This window comes from Vicugna pacos, chromosome X (assembly GCF_048564905.1).
Source record: "Vicugna pacos chromosome X, VicPac4, whole genome shotgun sequence".
NCBI classification, from domain to species: Eukaryota; Metazoa; Chordata; class Mammalia; order Artiodactyla; family Camelidae; genus Vicugna; species Vicugna pacos.
The window spans coordinates 23,331,566-23,344,904 of record NC_133023.1 but is presented as its reverse complement, the minus strand read 5'-3'; the positions used below and the strand labels follow the sequence as shown (position 1 = coordinate 23,344,904).

The 13,339-nt window shown below is 37.1% G+C and overlaps 1 protein-coding gene across 3 annotated transcripts in view; it reads left to right on the top strand.

Moving 5' to 3' along the window:
- TAB3 (TGF-beta activated kinase 1 (MAP3K7) binding protein 3) overlaps positions 1-13,339 on the top strand; it is an 84,209-nt gene that overhangs the window by 45,266 nt on the left and 25,604 nt on the right. For all 3 annotated transcript variants that reach the window (XM_072956763.1, XM_072956762.1, XM_072956761.1), the window contains exons 3-5: positions 5,571-5,762; positions 9,644-11,105; positions 11,960-12,120. In XM_072956763.1, the coding sequence (XP_072812864.1) occupies positions 5,661-5,762; positions 9,644-11,105; positions 11,960-12,120 (1,725 nt within the window). In that variant the 5' untranslated portion in view covers positions 5,571-5,660. The remainder of the gene's footprint in view (positions 1-5,570; positions 5,763-9,643; positions 11,106-11,959; positions 12,121-13,339) is intronic.

Below are 13,339 nucleotides of genomic sequence, written 5' to 3'. Positions count from 1 at the left end.
TCAGTTTTCTTAAATTTACCAAAAGTTGTTTTGTGGCCTAGCATGTGATCTATCCTGGAGAATGTTCCATGTGCACTTGAATGTGTGTTTTGCTGCTTTTGGATGGAATGTTCTATACATAACATTAAAGTCCATCTGGTCTAATGTGTCATTTAAGGCAATTGTTTCCTTACTGATTTTCTGTCTGGATGATCTGTCTATTGATGTACGTGGCGTCCCCTACTATTATTGTGTCACTATCAGTTTCTCCCTTTATATCTGTTAATATTTGCTTTATGTATGTAGATGTGCCTATGTTGGCCACATATATATATTTACAATTGTTAAAATCTTCTTGGATTGGTCCTTTGATCAGTATGTAATATCCTTCTTTGTCTCTTGTTACAATCTTTGTTTTAAAGTCTGTTTTGTCTGATACTAGTATTGCTATCCTGGCTTTTAAAAAAAAATTCCACTTGTATGGAATACCTTTTTCCATCTCCTCACTTTCAGTCTGTATCTCTGGATCTGAAGTGAGTCCCTTGTAGGCAGCATGTATATGGGTCTTGTTTTTGTATCTATTCAGCCATTCTATGTCTTTTGATAGGATCATTTAGTCTGTTTACATTTAAAGTAATAATTGATAGGTCAGTACTTACTGCCATTTTGTAAGTTGTTTTGGGGTTATTTTTTGTTCCTTTTTTTCCTCTTTTTGATATGATGACAATCTTTAGTATTATGTTTGGATTCCTTTCTATTTTGTGTGTGTATGTATTATAGATTTTTTGATTTGTGGTTACCATGAGGTGTACACACACAAAATTATTTCAAGTTGCTGATCTCTTAATTTCAGATTCATTTTAACAACCCTTCGTTTTTACTCCGTACGATTAGTTTTTAATTTTTTTAAACATTTTGTTTTTTGTATCCCTTAACAACTTATTGCGGATATAGACGATTTTACCACTTTTGTCTTTTGAACTTCCTACTAGCTTTGTAATTGGTTGATTTATTACCTTTACTGTACATTTGCCTTTACCAATGAGCTTTTTCCTTTTGTAATTTTTATGTTTCTAGTGGCTGTTTTTTCGCCCTTTGAGAAATCCCTTTAACATTTCTTGTAAAGTTGGTTTGGTGGTACTGTCCTTTTTTTAGCTTTTGCTTGTTTGTAAAACTTTTGATCTCTCCATCAGATATGAATGAGAACCTTGCTGGGTAGAGTGTTCTTGGTTGTAGGTTTTCCCCTTTCATCACTGGTTTCTGGAGCATATGAGATTTTGTATGCACCCTTTTTAAGAGTGGAATCTCTGCTTCTCACAGCCCTTGATTCTTTTAAAGCAAAGCCCTGCTGGCCTTCAAAGCCAAATGTTGTGGGGGCTTGTCTTCTCGGTGCAGGACCCTTGGACTGGGGAACTCGGTGTGGGGCCTGGACCGCCTGCTCCTTGGGGAAAACCTCTGCAGTTGTAATTATCCTCCTGTTTGTGAGTCACCCACCTAGGGGTTTTGGTCTTGACTATACCACGACTCTCTCCTACTTATCTCATTGTTGTTCCTTTCTTCATATCTTTAGTTGTGGAAGATCTTTTCTAGTAGATTCCAGTCTTTCTTATCAATAGTTGCTCTGTAAATAATTGTAATTTTGGTGTGCTTGTGAGAGGAGGTAAGCTCAGTGTCTTCCTACTCAGTCATCTAGCTGTAAACTTTCTGTGTGCTTTGTAAATTGCTCCCTCTCTATGTGTGCACATGTGCATGTATGTTTATATGCACATAATACATACATATGTTTTCTTCCTGAACCATTTGAAGGTAAGTTGCATACTTTATGCCCTTTACTCCTAAATGCTTCATTGCTTAATTTCTAAAAATGATATTCTCATATATAACCACAACATAACTGCTAGGTCAGTTAATGTATTAAATTCAGTAAATTTAATATTGATAGAATACTTTTCCTAATTTGCCATCCGCATTTCATTTTTGTCAGTTGATCAGTTCATTTCTTTTATAATATTTTCTTCGTTTAGTACAGGATCCATTCTGGGATCAGGTATTGGATTTAGTTGTTATGGTTGTATCTCCTTTAATCTGTGGTTTTTCTAGCCTTTGTCTTTTTTGACATTGTTACTTTTAAGATGACATTCTCACCTCCCAGTTACTGCTTTTTTTTTTTTTAAGTAAATAGACTGTTTCTCATTTGGGGTTTGGCTATTCTTTCTTGAGTAGTTTCAGATTATGCATTCCTGACTGGAGTAATGGGAAGTGCTATGTTCTTCTCAGGATATGAAATCTGGAGGCATATGCTGTCCATCTCTGTCCCTCATTGGTGATGTTAATTTTGATTACCCAGTCAAAATATTGTTCGGTTTATCCACCGTATAGTTAAATTTTACCCCCTTGCAACTAAAATGTAATTCTTCGTGGAAACACTTTAAGACCATTTTTATAGCCTATTCTTCAACCAAATTTCCCCCTAGATTTAGCATCCATTGATGATTCTTGACTGAAGCAGTCTGTACTGTGATGTCTGCAAAATGATTTTACAACTCCAGCACTGCCTGCACATGTTTACCAGTTGGATTCCACTGTAAACGAAAGCCCTCCCTCCTCCTTTGTGTATGTGTGCATGTAATTATTATTGATAAGGATTCAGAGGTTCCTATTTTCTACAGGCCTATAATTTATTACTGTCCTTGATTTTTTTTAACATTTTTTATTGATTTATAATCATTTTACAATGTCCTCGATTATTTTGATTCTCAAATTATCACAGATATGACCAGTGGGAGCCTCTTCATGCTGACTCTCAGGTCCTTATGACGAGTTCCTATCACTTTTTGCATACTTCCCCACTCTAGCTTAACACATTCTAGTGAAACTACAGTTTCATACAAGAGACCTTCAGATACACAAGTGGCTTCAGTGTAGTGTGTTATGTGCTCCTGTGAGGATAAGCATAGCCTGCTATGCAGGTAGGAGGCGAGTGTCAATGGAAACCTCCTTAAAGGAGGAGGTGCCACCAATAATGACAGGTATGGAATCAGTATGGCTTGGGGAAGCAGCAGGGAGGGAGGAAGATAGAAATGTATCTCAGGCAGATGGATGATCATTGGCTAATGCCCTGAGAGGAGGTGGCGTGGGACATCCATGCACAGGATCACACATGGCTCTGTTTTGTTGAGATGCAAAGAGTGGAGAGGACATCATCAGATTTGCATCTTCCAAAGCAAATACTCTTGTGATATGGAGGAAGGCAAAACCTGAGGCAGGAAGAGTGGCAGGAAGTTGCTGCTAAAATGTTGATGAGAACAATAATCAGACGTGCCCTGAGAAATAGTAACTCATGCTTCCTGACTTGTTACTGTTTGCTGATTTTTCTACAGCCCTACAGTTATTTCCATTTTACACATGAAGCTTCAAAGGCCTAAAGATTGAGTTTCTTTCCTAGTTACTACTATATGACAGAAGCAGATTGCTAACCATCAACCACTTGACTTAATGTTCTTGTTTAGTTGGTTGTACAAGAAAGAGAGGTAAAGGATCACACTCCGGTTTTTGGTTTTGTTAACTGAGTGAATAATGGTAACATTGATGGAGACAACACAGCATTTTGGGAAGGATTTTGGTGAGGCATTCCTTTTTGGACATATTGACTGATATCTTTGGGTATATCCAGATAGTGCTATGCAGTAGGCAGTAGTTTCTATGTGTATGGAGTCTTGGAGAGAGCATGATGGTTAAGATAGCAATTTGAGGATTGTCAGCCTTTCAGTGTTACTGAAACCTTAGTAGTAGTCATCACTGGACACAAGGATGTAGAATGAGAAGCAGCGGCCACTTAGGGCAAAAACCAGGCAAGTGAGTGGGAAGAAACCAGGCTAATGTGATGTCACAGAGGCTCAAAAAAGGAAGGAATAATCAGTAGTGTCAGATGCTGCAAAGGTCAGGGGGCATAGGGACCAGAAACCACAGCCTCTGGATTTAGCAGCAGAGTGATGATGAATAGAGTATTTCAGTGGATCAGTTTATGAGCCAGGTTAGAGCAGACTAAGGAATGAATTGCAGGCAGCAGAGTAGTATAGAGTGGCCAGGAAGCCTATATATGTGAGAATTGGAAATTACCTTTATTCTTTTCCCACATTCTAATTTTCAGGTTCGTTAGGCATCTTCCATGTTGATGGTTGGAAGTCATTAAAGCAGTCCCTAATAGCTGTTTTTACCTATGGTTAGGCAGGGTCTCAATACACTGGGGTTTTGTGGCCACTTGTAGACAAAAGGAGTTTATATAAATCTTGACAGTCTTGGCTTGGAAGGAAGAGGAGAGAGGTAGATGCCCAGTAAAAGTCAACAGATTGCATGGAAAGTCAAAATCCTTGCCTATGAAAGTCAAATTTGAGGTTGCATGGTATTTAGTTTTCAGTTATATACTTAAATATGAATCAGCAAAAGAAATTCAATATTTTCCTTAAACATTTTAAAATTTAAAAATGTTCTCTGTAGTTTTATACATTGCCACAAATAATGGTGTGATTTAAAGTTTCTGGCCTTTTTGCAAGAAACAGATTTGGTGTGGGGTGACCCTTCCTTACGTGTGTGGTTTAGTCATGTGTCTTATAATCAGGATTTCCATGCATCTTATGAAGATGCAGGTGTTTACTCCTCATTCTTAAAAGTATTTGGCCATCTAGTGAGTGAACACAGCAGAAATATTGTGAGATTGTATGGTATACACTGTTTTTTCCCCTTGCGAAAAATGGGGAATATAGATTAAAAAGTGGATCTATTAATTGCCTCTTGATGCTGCCACTTGAGTTATGATTTCATTGTTACTCACTAGTTACCTTTATTTACATGGGCGCTTAACTTGACATGTACCAGTGCAATTGGGGATCACTTTGCTCTACTCAGACTGTACCCCCCAATCCTAGCATCTTAACACTTGTGCCAGTGGCACCAGAACTATGTAAAAGTCTAACTAGGCAGGTGTGGCTGCTGATGGATCACCAGTGTCATCTTTGGAAACAAAGGATTCTGCATTTCCATCTTTGTTTGCCTTGTTGTTTCATTTGGACATTGGGTTTCGTTTCCTTTACTCAGACTTCAAATTCAAACCTTTGGCTTCAAAGTGTAGGGAGAATGTAAGGCATACAGGACAAGTGTGCTTTGTGGTGTTACTGTCAAGTCCTGTTGCCTTATTATATTACTTCAGACATTAAAATGATTACTGTTTTAGAGGAGTAATGTGATAGACCTTAGGAAAACATGGGTGATCATATATAGTTAGGTCTTTCTCAAGACTAGAAAAATATAGTTGCCAAATAATAATACTCTGTATTTTTTAATCAAGCTAATTTTTCTTTTTTTAAACATTAAAATGGAACTGAAGTTTTGAGAGTATTTTGTTGTTGTTTTTAAACCAGTGATTGGCTATATTACATCAGAAGAAGTCTTTGGCTAAAAAGAATTTCAGTTTTCCAACTTTAGAATTAGTTATACTTATTTTAGATATCTCCATTTTAATGTATTGATGGTTTCCATTGGAATAAAGTGAAATATGTAATTAAATTTAACCATACTTTCATTTCTTTTCATAGAAAATGACTGCAGTATTGGAAGATCGTTACTATTGGAAGGCCGGTTAGCATCCATTTCCTAAGAGAAACTTGACCACCATTTTCTCTGGCATGGCGCAAAGCGGTCCACAGCTTGATATGCAGGTTCTCCATGACCTCCGACAACGTTTCCCTGAGATTCCAGAGGGTGTGGTGTCTCAGTGCATGTTACAGGTAGATTACCCCCTATTGATACTGATGTTAAATTAGAGTTTACTTATTAGAGCTGGCTTTGTGTTGTGACTAGAACTCAGTTAAATTTTCTTGTTTATGTTGAGGGGACATTTAGAGCAGGATTTCTCAACCTTGGAACTGTTGACATTTTGGGCTGGATAATCTTTGTTGTGGGGAGCTGCCTTGTGCATTGTGGGATGTTTAGCAGCAGCCCTGCCTCCACCCACTAAATGCCAGTGGTATCCCCACAGTCGTGAAAACCAAAACTGTCTCCATGTGCCATGGGAGACACGATCTCCTGGCATTGAGAACCAGTGATTTAGAGAAAAGAATAGAGGCATTTAACAAAAAGATTCTTCACCCATTATACTTCTTAAATTTGGGGGTTGTGTCATCAGTCCCTGAATTCTTAGAATTGAGTTTTGAATATCAAATTTATCTTTATAACTTCTTAGGCTGTATACTTTTTTAGCCTATATTTAAGAGTTTTTAGAGTCCACTCCCTTTCTTACTGATTTTCTAGTTGGTAAATGCTTGCTAATATGTAATTTTAAGTATAAGGCCACTTTCTTTAGTGATTTTAAATACATTATTTTTGTCTTATTGCCTTTTATTGAAATAAATCTTTCATCTCTGATAGAACATGTCTTCCCACCCAAGGGGCAACATAGAAATAGGCCTGACACTTCCCCTGTTGGGTTTTACATCATCCTTCACAGAATCTCAGTGTGTTTTGGGTTTTAGCATTTCCCTAGTTGGTTGACGTTTGGAAGCAGCATTTCTATCCTACCCACTGGACTTCCTCACGGACACAATCAGTTCAAACTCTACGTTATTGCATAATATATGCATGCTCTATCTTACTATATTGGGAGCTGCTCAGGATATAATGTAAGCCTATATATAGTTGAGGTTAATTACAAATAGAGACTCATAGGTCATTGGTGGTGATAGAGGTGCTTCCTTTGTTTGCAAGCCCTTCTACTAGGTCCAGACCTTTAGGCTTACAGCTTTTATATTATAGTTTGGCTTTATTTTTCCTAATATACGTTCCTCATCTGAATTTCCACCCTTTTCTTTAGCCCCATTTTGGTTTCTGGTGGAGCAGAGATACTTCCCACTGGAGTGAAACCAAGCATGAAGGAGGCTTCCAGTTTAAACCACTTCCTACCAAGTACCTTCCTCATCTATCTTAGGGCCCCACCCAGCTCTGACCTTGTTTTTTAATTTAATTTTATTTAGCCCTTTATTACCTATATTTTTTCATGGCTAAGTGCCTTCATGTTACTTATTGAATTTAAATAAGAACTTCAAATTCAACTCAGTGAACATTTGTTGATAACTTACATTGTCCTCAGTCTTAGTGTTTTTTGTTCCTTTGGGATTAATATTGTTTATTGGTATAGAGACTTAACACTTACCAGCTCTGGGAAGTGTCTCTGTTTCAATTAAAATAAGATACTCAGTACTTTACAGTTAATACACCAGTCCTAAAACTCTAGGATATCATCCCCCAATTTAGGATAGCTTTTAGGGATATGATATTTTTTTTGCCTCAGTCCTTTCATGAGTGTTCATACATGTCTTCTTAAAAATCCGGTTCTCTTCATCCAACTAAATAATTTTAATTTCTTTATTCTTCATATTTAGTGTTTGATAAATTATCTCATTTTTTTTCCTTTTAAAACAGCAGGTCAGATATATTTGAATCTATTCTGGTAGTATTTTGAAAATACTAATAATGTAAAGATATTACTTAAATATCTTATATTTGTGGTTTTAAATTTTTCTTCATTAGACAGTGTAGTCCACTTTGTCACTGTAGACATACATTTGAATAGGCTGACAAATTTAACTGTGTCATTTTGATTTTGGATCCTTTTGTGGCAATATTAATTAGGCTACCTAATTCATTGTAGAAAACATGAAATCTTAGGATCATTAATAAAAATGTCAGATAGTAAAGTGTCCATGACTGCTTTAGGTTTCAAATAAAACCCTAGTTTTTGTTCTCCTTTTAATTTTCAAGTTTATAAAAAAACTTGGAGGTATTTTATTTTCACTTTTTGTATTTCTTTTCCCTTCAGTATCTGTCAGTGATGTTTTCTTCTAGTTGTCAGTCAGTTAAAATCCTTTCGCTCCAGATTTGCTTAATATCTGGGTTTCCTTCCTCGATCAGCGTGATTTCAAGCAGTATGAGAAAAAGGCCAGACTTAATTGCTTTCTTCTGAAATTTCAACAATTACTTTTTTCTATGGCTCAGAAAGTATTTTAAAAAGTATTTGAATTTTAGTACCAAAAGGTTTAATTAAGGAAAAGTGTAAAAGTTGTTACGCCAATTCTTTACATTTCTGAGAATTCATTTTACAAGGGTTTGCTTGACAGAATTTTCTTTTATTCCCTAAAGCTTCAGTATAGTAGTGTACTTTTGGCCTAACGTCTTATCCTTTGAAATTACTGTGTTTTAGTAGAAAGGGCACTGGGAGTCAGGAGACCAAGAATCTGGAACTGACTCTCCATTATACCTAGTTACGTGCTTGTTTTCAAGTCATGTAACTTCCCAGGCATCCCTTTCCTCACCTGTAAATGAGTCGAATTGGAGTAGGTCAACCCCAAGCGTTCTCCCAGCTCTAAAATGATGTTATATGCCCCGTTTTAAATTTAACTTTATTTGGTTCTCAGCAGAAGTGAAGTGTTTGCTTTCATTTTTATATAAAATGTACTTTCTCCTAAAGTAAATATGCGGTAAGAATATGTACATATCTATATATATATTTATGAAATACAGAAAAGGTCATGATAATTGAGAAACTTTCACAGATTATTTGAAAAGCAGTGAATAATAGTGTTTTAGGCTAATAAAGTAGTTCTGAATTCTGTATTTTAATGGAAAACTGCCTTATAGTACCTTAACATTTTAAAAGGAGGGAGCCTTTTATTTGATTACTGTCTGTTGGAACATCTGAAATGTCAGTTTGCTATTTACCTCTGTGTGTGTGTGTGTGTGTGTGTAACTCAAAAAGATCAAATCTTTCAATGATTTCGAAAGTTTACCAAGCTACTTTTCAGCGGGTAAAAACTTTCGAGACTGTGGGGGTGTGAATAAATTTCATAAAAGCAGTTGAGACCTGGTTTTGTGTTAAATTAACATAACTTTGGTGAAGTCATGGTACCGTAATTCAAAAAGTGGATTTTTTTCCTTTACTGATTTGTTTGTTTAACTTAATCTTTCATAATATAACAAGATAGTTGAAGTTATATAGGGATAACTTAGTTACCTGCATGACAGTTATGTTTCCTCAGGGGCACCCAATCCACAATAGGTAATCAATGTGTTGAAAGAAAAGTAAAGGCTGCTTTAGGTTTTTTTTATTGTTTTGACTCTAGGAATTTTATTGTAATTTTTTTCTCTTTGGGGTTTCAGTGCCTTTTGAAAACTAAAGCATGGTTATTTTCATGTTTATCAGTTTAAATGTTAATGATGGATATTACTTATACTTGTATATTGCAGCAACTGTGGTGAATCCAAGATTAGCCCAGCATCTTAATTTGTTGAGATGCAACAAGTGTAAAATGAGTCCTGGATTTGGAGTCAGAAAAGTTGGGGTTGAGTCACAGTGTTCATTAGTAGGTACTTTACATTTCTGTAGCAGTAGCAGTAGTGGTAGTACTAGTTATGTGAGCTAAATGTCTGTAAAATAATATAAATCATTTGGGATCTCCTTTTCAGGATAGATGACCATGAAGCTTTTTGTGCTTAAAATACTATTCTCTACTTATTCTGTGACAGTTGTATTTACATAACTCTCTGGCAAAGCTTGACTTTCATTATTAGGGTTTGTTAATTTTGCTAATGTTACTTTTGCCATTTTTCCTTCTAGCATAACAACAATCTTGAAGCCTGTTGCCGAGCCCTTTCCCAGGAGAGTAGCAAATACTTATATATGGAATACCATAGTCCAGATGACAACAGGATGAATAGAAATCGCCTTTTGCATATTAACCTGGGTATCCATTCTCCTGGTAGCTACCACCCAGGAGATGGAATGCAACTTAATGGTGGTCGAACACTGGTACACAGTTCAAGTGATGGACATATTGATCCACAGCATGCAGCAGGTAAACAGCTTATATGTTTAGTTCAGGAACCACACTCAGCTCCAGCTGTTGTGGCTGCTACTCCCAACTACAATCCATTTTTTATGACTGAGCAGAACAGAAGTGCAGCTACTCCTCCTTCACAGCCACCTCAACAGCCATCTTCCATTCAAACGGGAATGAATCCATCTGCTATGCAAGGGCCTTCACCACCACCGCCGCCACCTCCTTCATACATGCACATACCTCGGTATAGTACAAATCCAATTACTGTTACAGTATCCCAAAACCTCCCTTCTGGACAGACTGTACCAAGAGCTTTACAAATTCTTCCACAAATTCCAGGCAATCTTTATGGGTCTCCTGGTTCTATTTATATTAGACAGACATCTCAGAGTTCATCGGGAAGACAAACTCCTCAGAGTACGCCGTGGCAGTCCTCACCACAGGGCCCAGTGCCTCATTATAGCCAACGTCCTTTACCTGTTTATCCACATCAACAGAACTACCAGCCTTCTCAGTATTCTCCCAAACAACAGCAGATCCCGCAACCTGCTTACCATTCACCACCTCCTTCTCAGTGTCCTTCACCCTTCAGCTCTCCACAGCATCAAGTGCAACCTTCCCAGTTGGGCCACCCAAGTTCCCACGTCTTCATGCCACCTAGTCCTTCAGCTACTCCACCCCATCCATATCAACAAGGACCTCCTAGCTATCAGAAACAGGGAAGCCATTCAGTAGCCTATCTCCCGTATGCAACATCTAGCTTACCCAAAGGATCCATGAAGAAGATAGAAATTACAGTTGAACCCTCTCAGAGATCTGGGACAGCAATTAATAGGAGTCCTTCACCTATCAGTAATCAGCCATCTCCACGGAATCAGCACTCATTGTACACGGCCACCACGCCACCTTCCAGTTCACCTTCAAGAGGGATATCCAGTCAACCAAAACATCCATTTAGTGTTAATCCTGTGTATATCACATATACACAGCCAACTGGACCTTCTTGTGCTCCATCACCATCTCCTCGGATGATACCAAACCCAACTACAGTTTTTAAGATTACTGTAGGCCGAGCAGCGACTGAAAATCTTTTAAATTTAGTGGACCAAGAAGAGCGTTCTGCAGCCCCAGAACCTATTCAGCCCATTTCAGTGATACCAGGCTGTGGGGGAGAAAAGGGAAGCCATAAATATCAGAGGAGTTCTAGTTCTGGATCAGATGACTATGCCTATACACAAGGTAATTTTAACCCTTTTATGAAATTCATTCTTTATGGTAAGGTGTCAATCTCCTATTCAAAAAAATTTATATTAGCTGTTTAATTAAATATTGGGTAGAAGCATTCCTATTAGAACAGGGTTAGTGCTTCAGGATTGTCTATACTCTGTTAAAGTATAAAAATACAGGCATGATAATAGTGAGCTAAGAAGACTTTTTTTTTTTAAAGGAAGAACATTCACTGGGGAAAAAATATAAAGTGAAACCAATATTGTCAAAAATACAAACTACAGAGTGGGAAAAAGAGATTCATAGAGTGTGGACTGAATTTCATTAAAGTGAAAAAAATTTGAATCTTTTCTAGAGGATTGCTTGAAGGGTGTAATGATGTTTTTAAGTAAAGTATATTTGTAAGAAGTGGGATTGGTGTTGAAGAACTTTGTTGGATTAGTTCACAATGGACCTAACTAAATATAAGGAGAATAGAATATTTTAAAAGTCTGTTTCAAAATATCTAAGAATTGAATATTCTTTCAGTATATAAGGGAAGTAATTATGATTGTAATTAAATATGCCAGGTATCGAGCCTGTTTAAAATGAACACAGGTACAATTAAAGAGAATCCTAGGGAAACTAAGGATGATAGAATAAGAGGGATGTATAGATGATGTCATTTTGGCAGCAGTTACAAGAGCTAAATTAAAGTAGATATGAAGGCAGAATAGCATTAGAAAGACATGAGAAGAATAAATGCGAACTCAAGTTGGAATACTGGGTTCCTTACGGGTATTTCATACATTAGCAATGCATATGGGAATTTTCCAGTTACTTGTTCAGTGTTATTCTCTGCAATGACTTTATCTGTAATGCTATAGCCTTGCTGTTACATCAGCGAGCAAGGATGGAGAGGTTAGCAAAGCAATTGAAACTTGAGAAAGAGGAGCTAGAGCGGTTGAAGGCTGAAGTTAACGGTATGGAGCATGACCTGATGCAGAGACGGCTCAGAAGGGTCAGCTGCACCACTGCAATCCCAACGGTAAGTGATCCGTTAGGATGTGTGGATAGGAAGGTGGGGGTGTTGGCCGTGCGGGCCAGTTGGTTTTCTTTTAGGTTCTGTTCCTGGCACAGTTGTTTTCGTTTCTGAAACAATGGATGAAGGACTTTTGCCTTCAGTAGTTCTAGTCGACATAATTTGATGATTTTTTGCAAATGTATGAATTCCATATGCTTATCTGTATTTTCAAGTACTGACATTTATAATCACGGTATAGATCTCATTTACTATAAATAAATCACTGTCAGAATAGAAACAAAAAGTGCACCTTGACCAAATATTTTATAAAATGTTCTCATGTACTCATTTATTCTTTCAAGCATCTAAGTTATTCTTCTAAGTGCATTAATTTATGAGTTAGAACAAGATAAATATGCATTTTGAGAAAGTGTTGACTACAGAATACTTTAAAGCAGGTCAGTTTTGTTAAGTGTAAATAATTATATAAACTAAAATAACAGTATTGACAGTGCTCCTCACAGGAACTGCTGTAATGAAAAGATTCAGGTAATATTTTGGTGGCGGGGGCGGGTAAGGTAATATATTGTCAACATATTGGTTAACATGTATGAGTTCTAAAGATCTTAGAAAATTCTGAAAAATTTTAAAGCAAGTGTCCTAAAATCTTGTGACATCACAAACTCTGTGATCCAGCCTATCATTTCACCTTTCGGCATTCATTCATTCAACAAGCATTTTTTACAGTTTATAAATGTGGTCCTATGCTAGGTGCTTAGTGTTTTATGTGCTGGTGGGAGAAATAGATCCTCAACAGATAACTGTAATACAGTATGGTAAGTGCTGTGTCTGCTCACAGGTAATGAGAGAACTCATAGAGCAATTGGTTTATCCGTGTATACTCAGTGCACTTCGTTTTCTCACATTATCTTCCTGCTGGATTGTTCTGCTAAAGCTCTGTGTGTGTAAATCATCTGTTCTTTAGGGCTCAGCTTAATCTCTTCTTTTTTCACGGAACCTTTCCTCATGTTCCTACTCTCTTTAAACTGAGAGTAATCTCTCTCTTAGAGATTAGAAATTTAGAGAAGTGAGCATATATGTCAGGTCTCTTGCAGACAGCATGTCTGCACCTTTGCCCTCAGAAGATTTTAATTGAAATTCGTGGCTTCAAAGCGTATCTGTAAGTCCTTGAAATTATATGCAGTTTCGTGTGTTTATGTGAAAGGCAGGTCTGTAGCTTGCA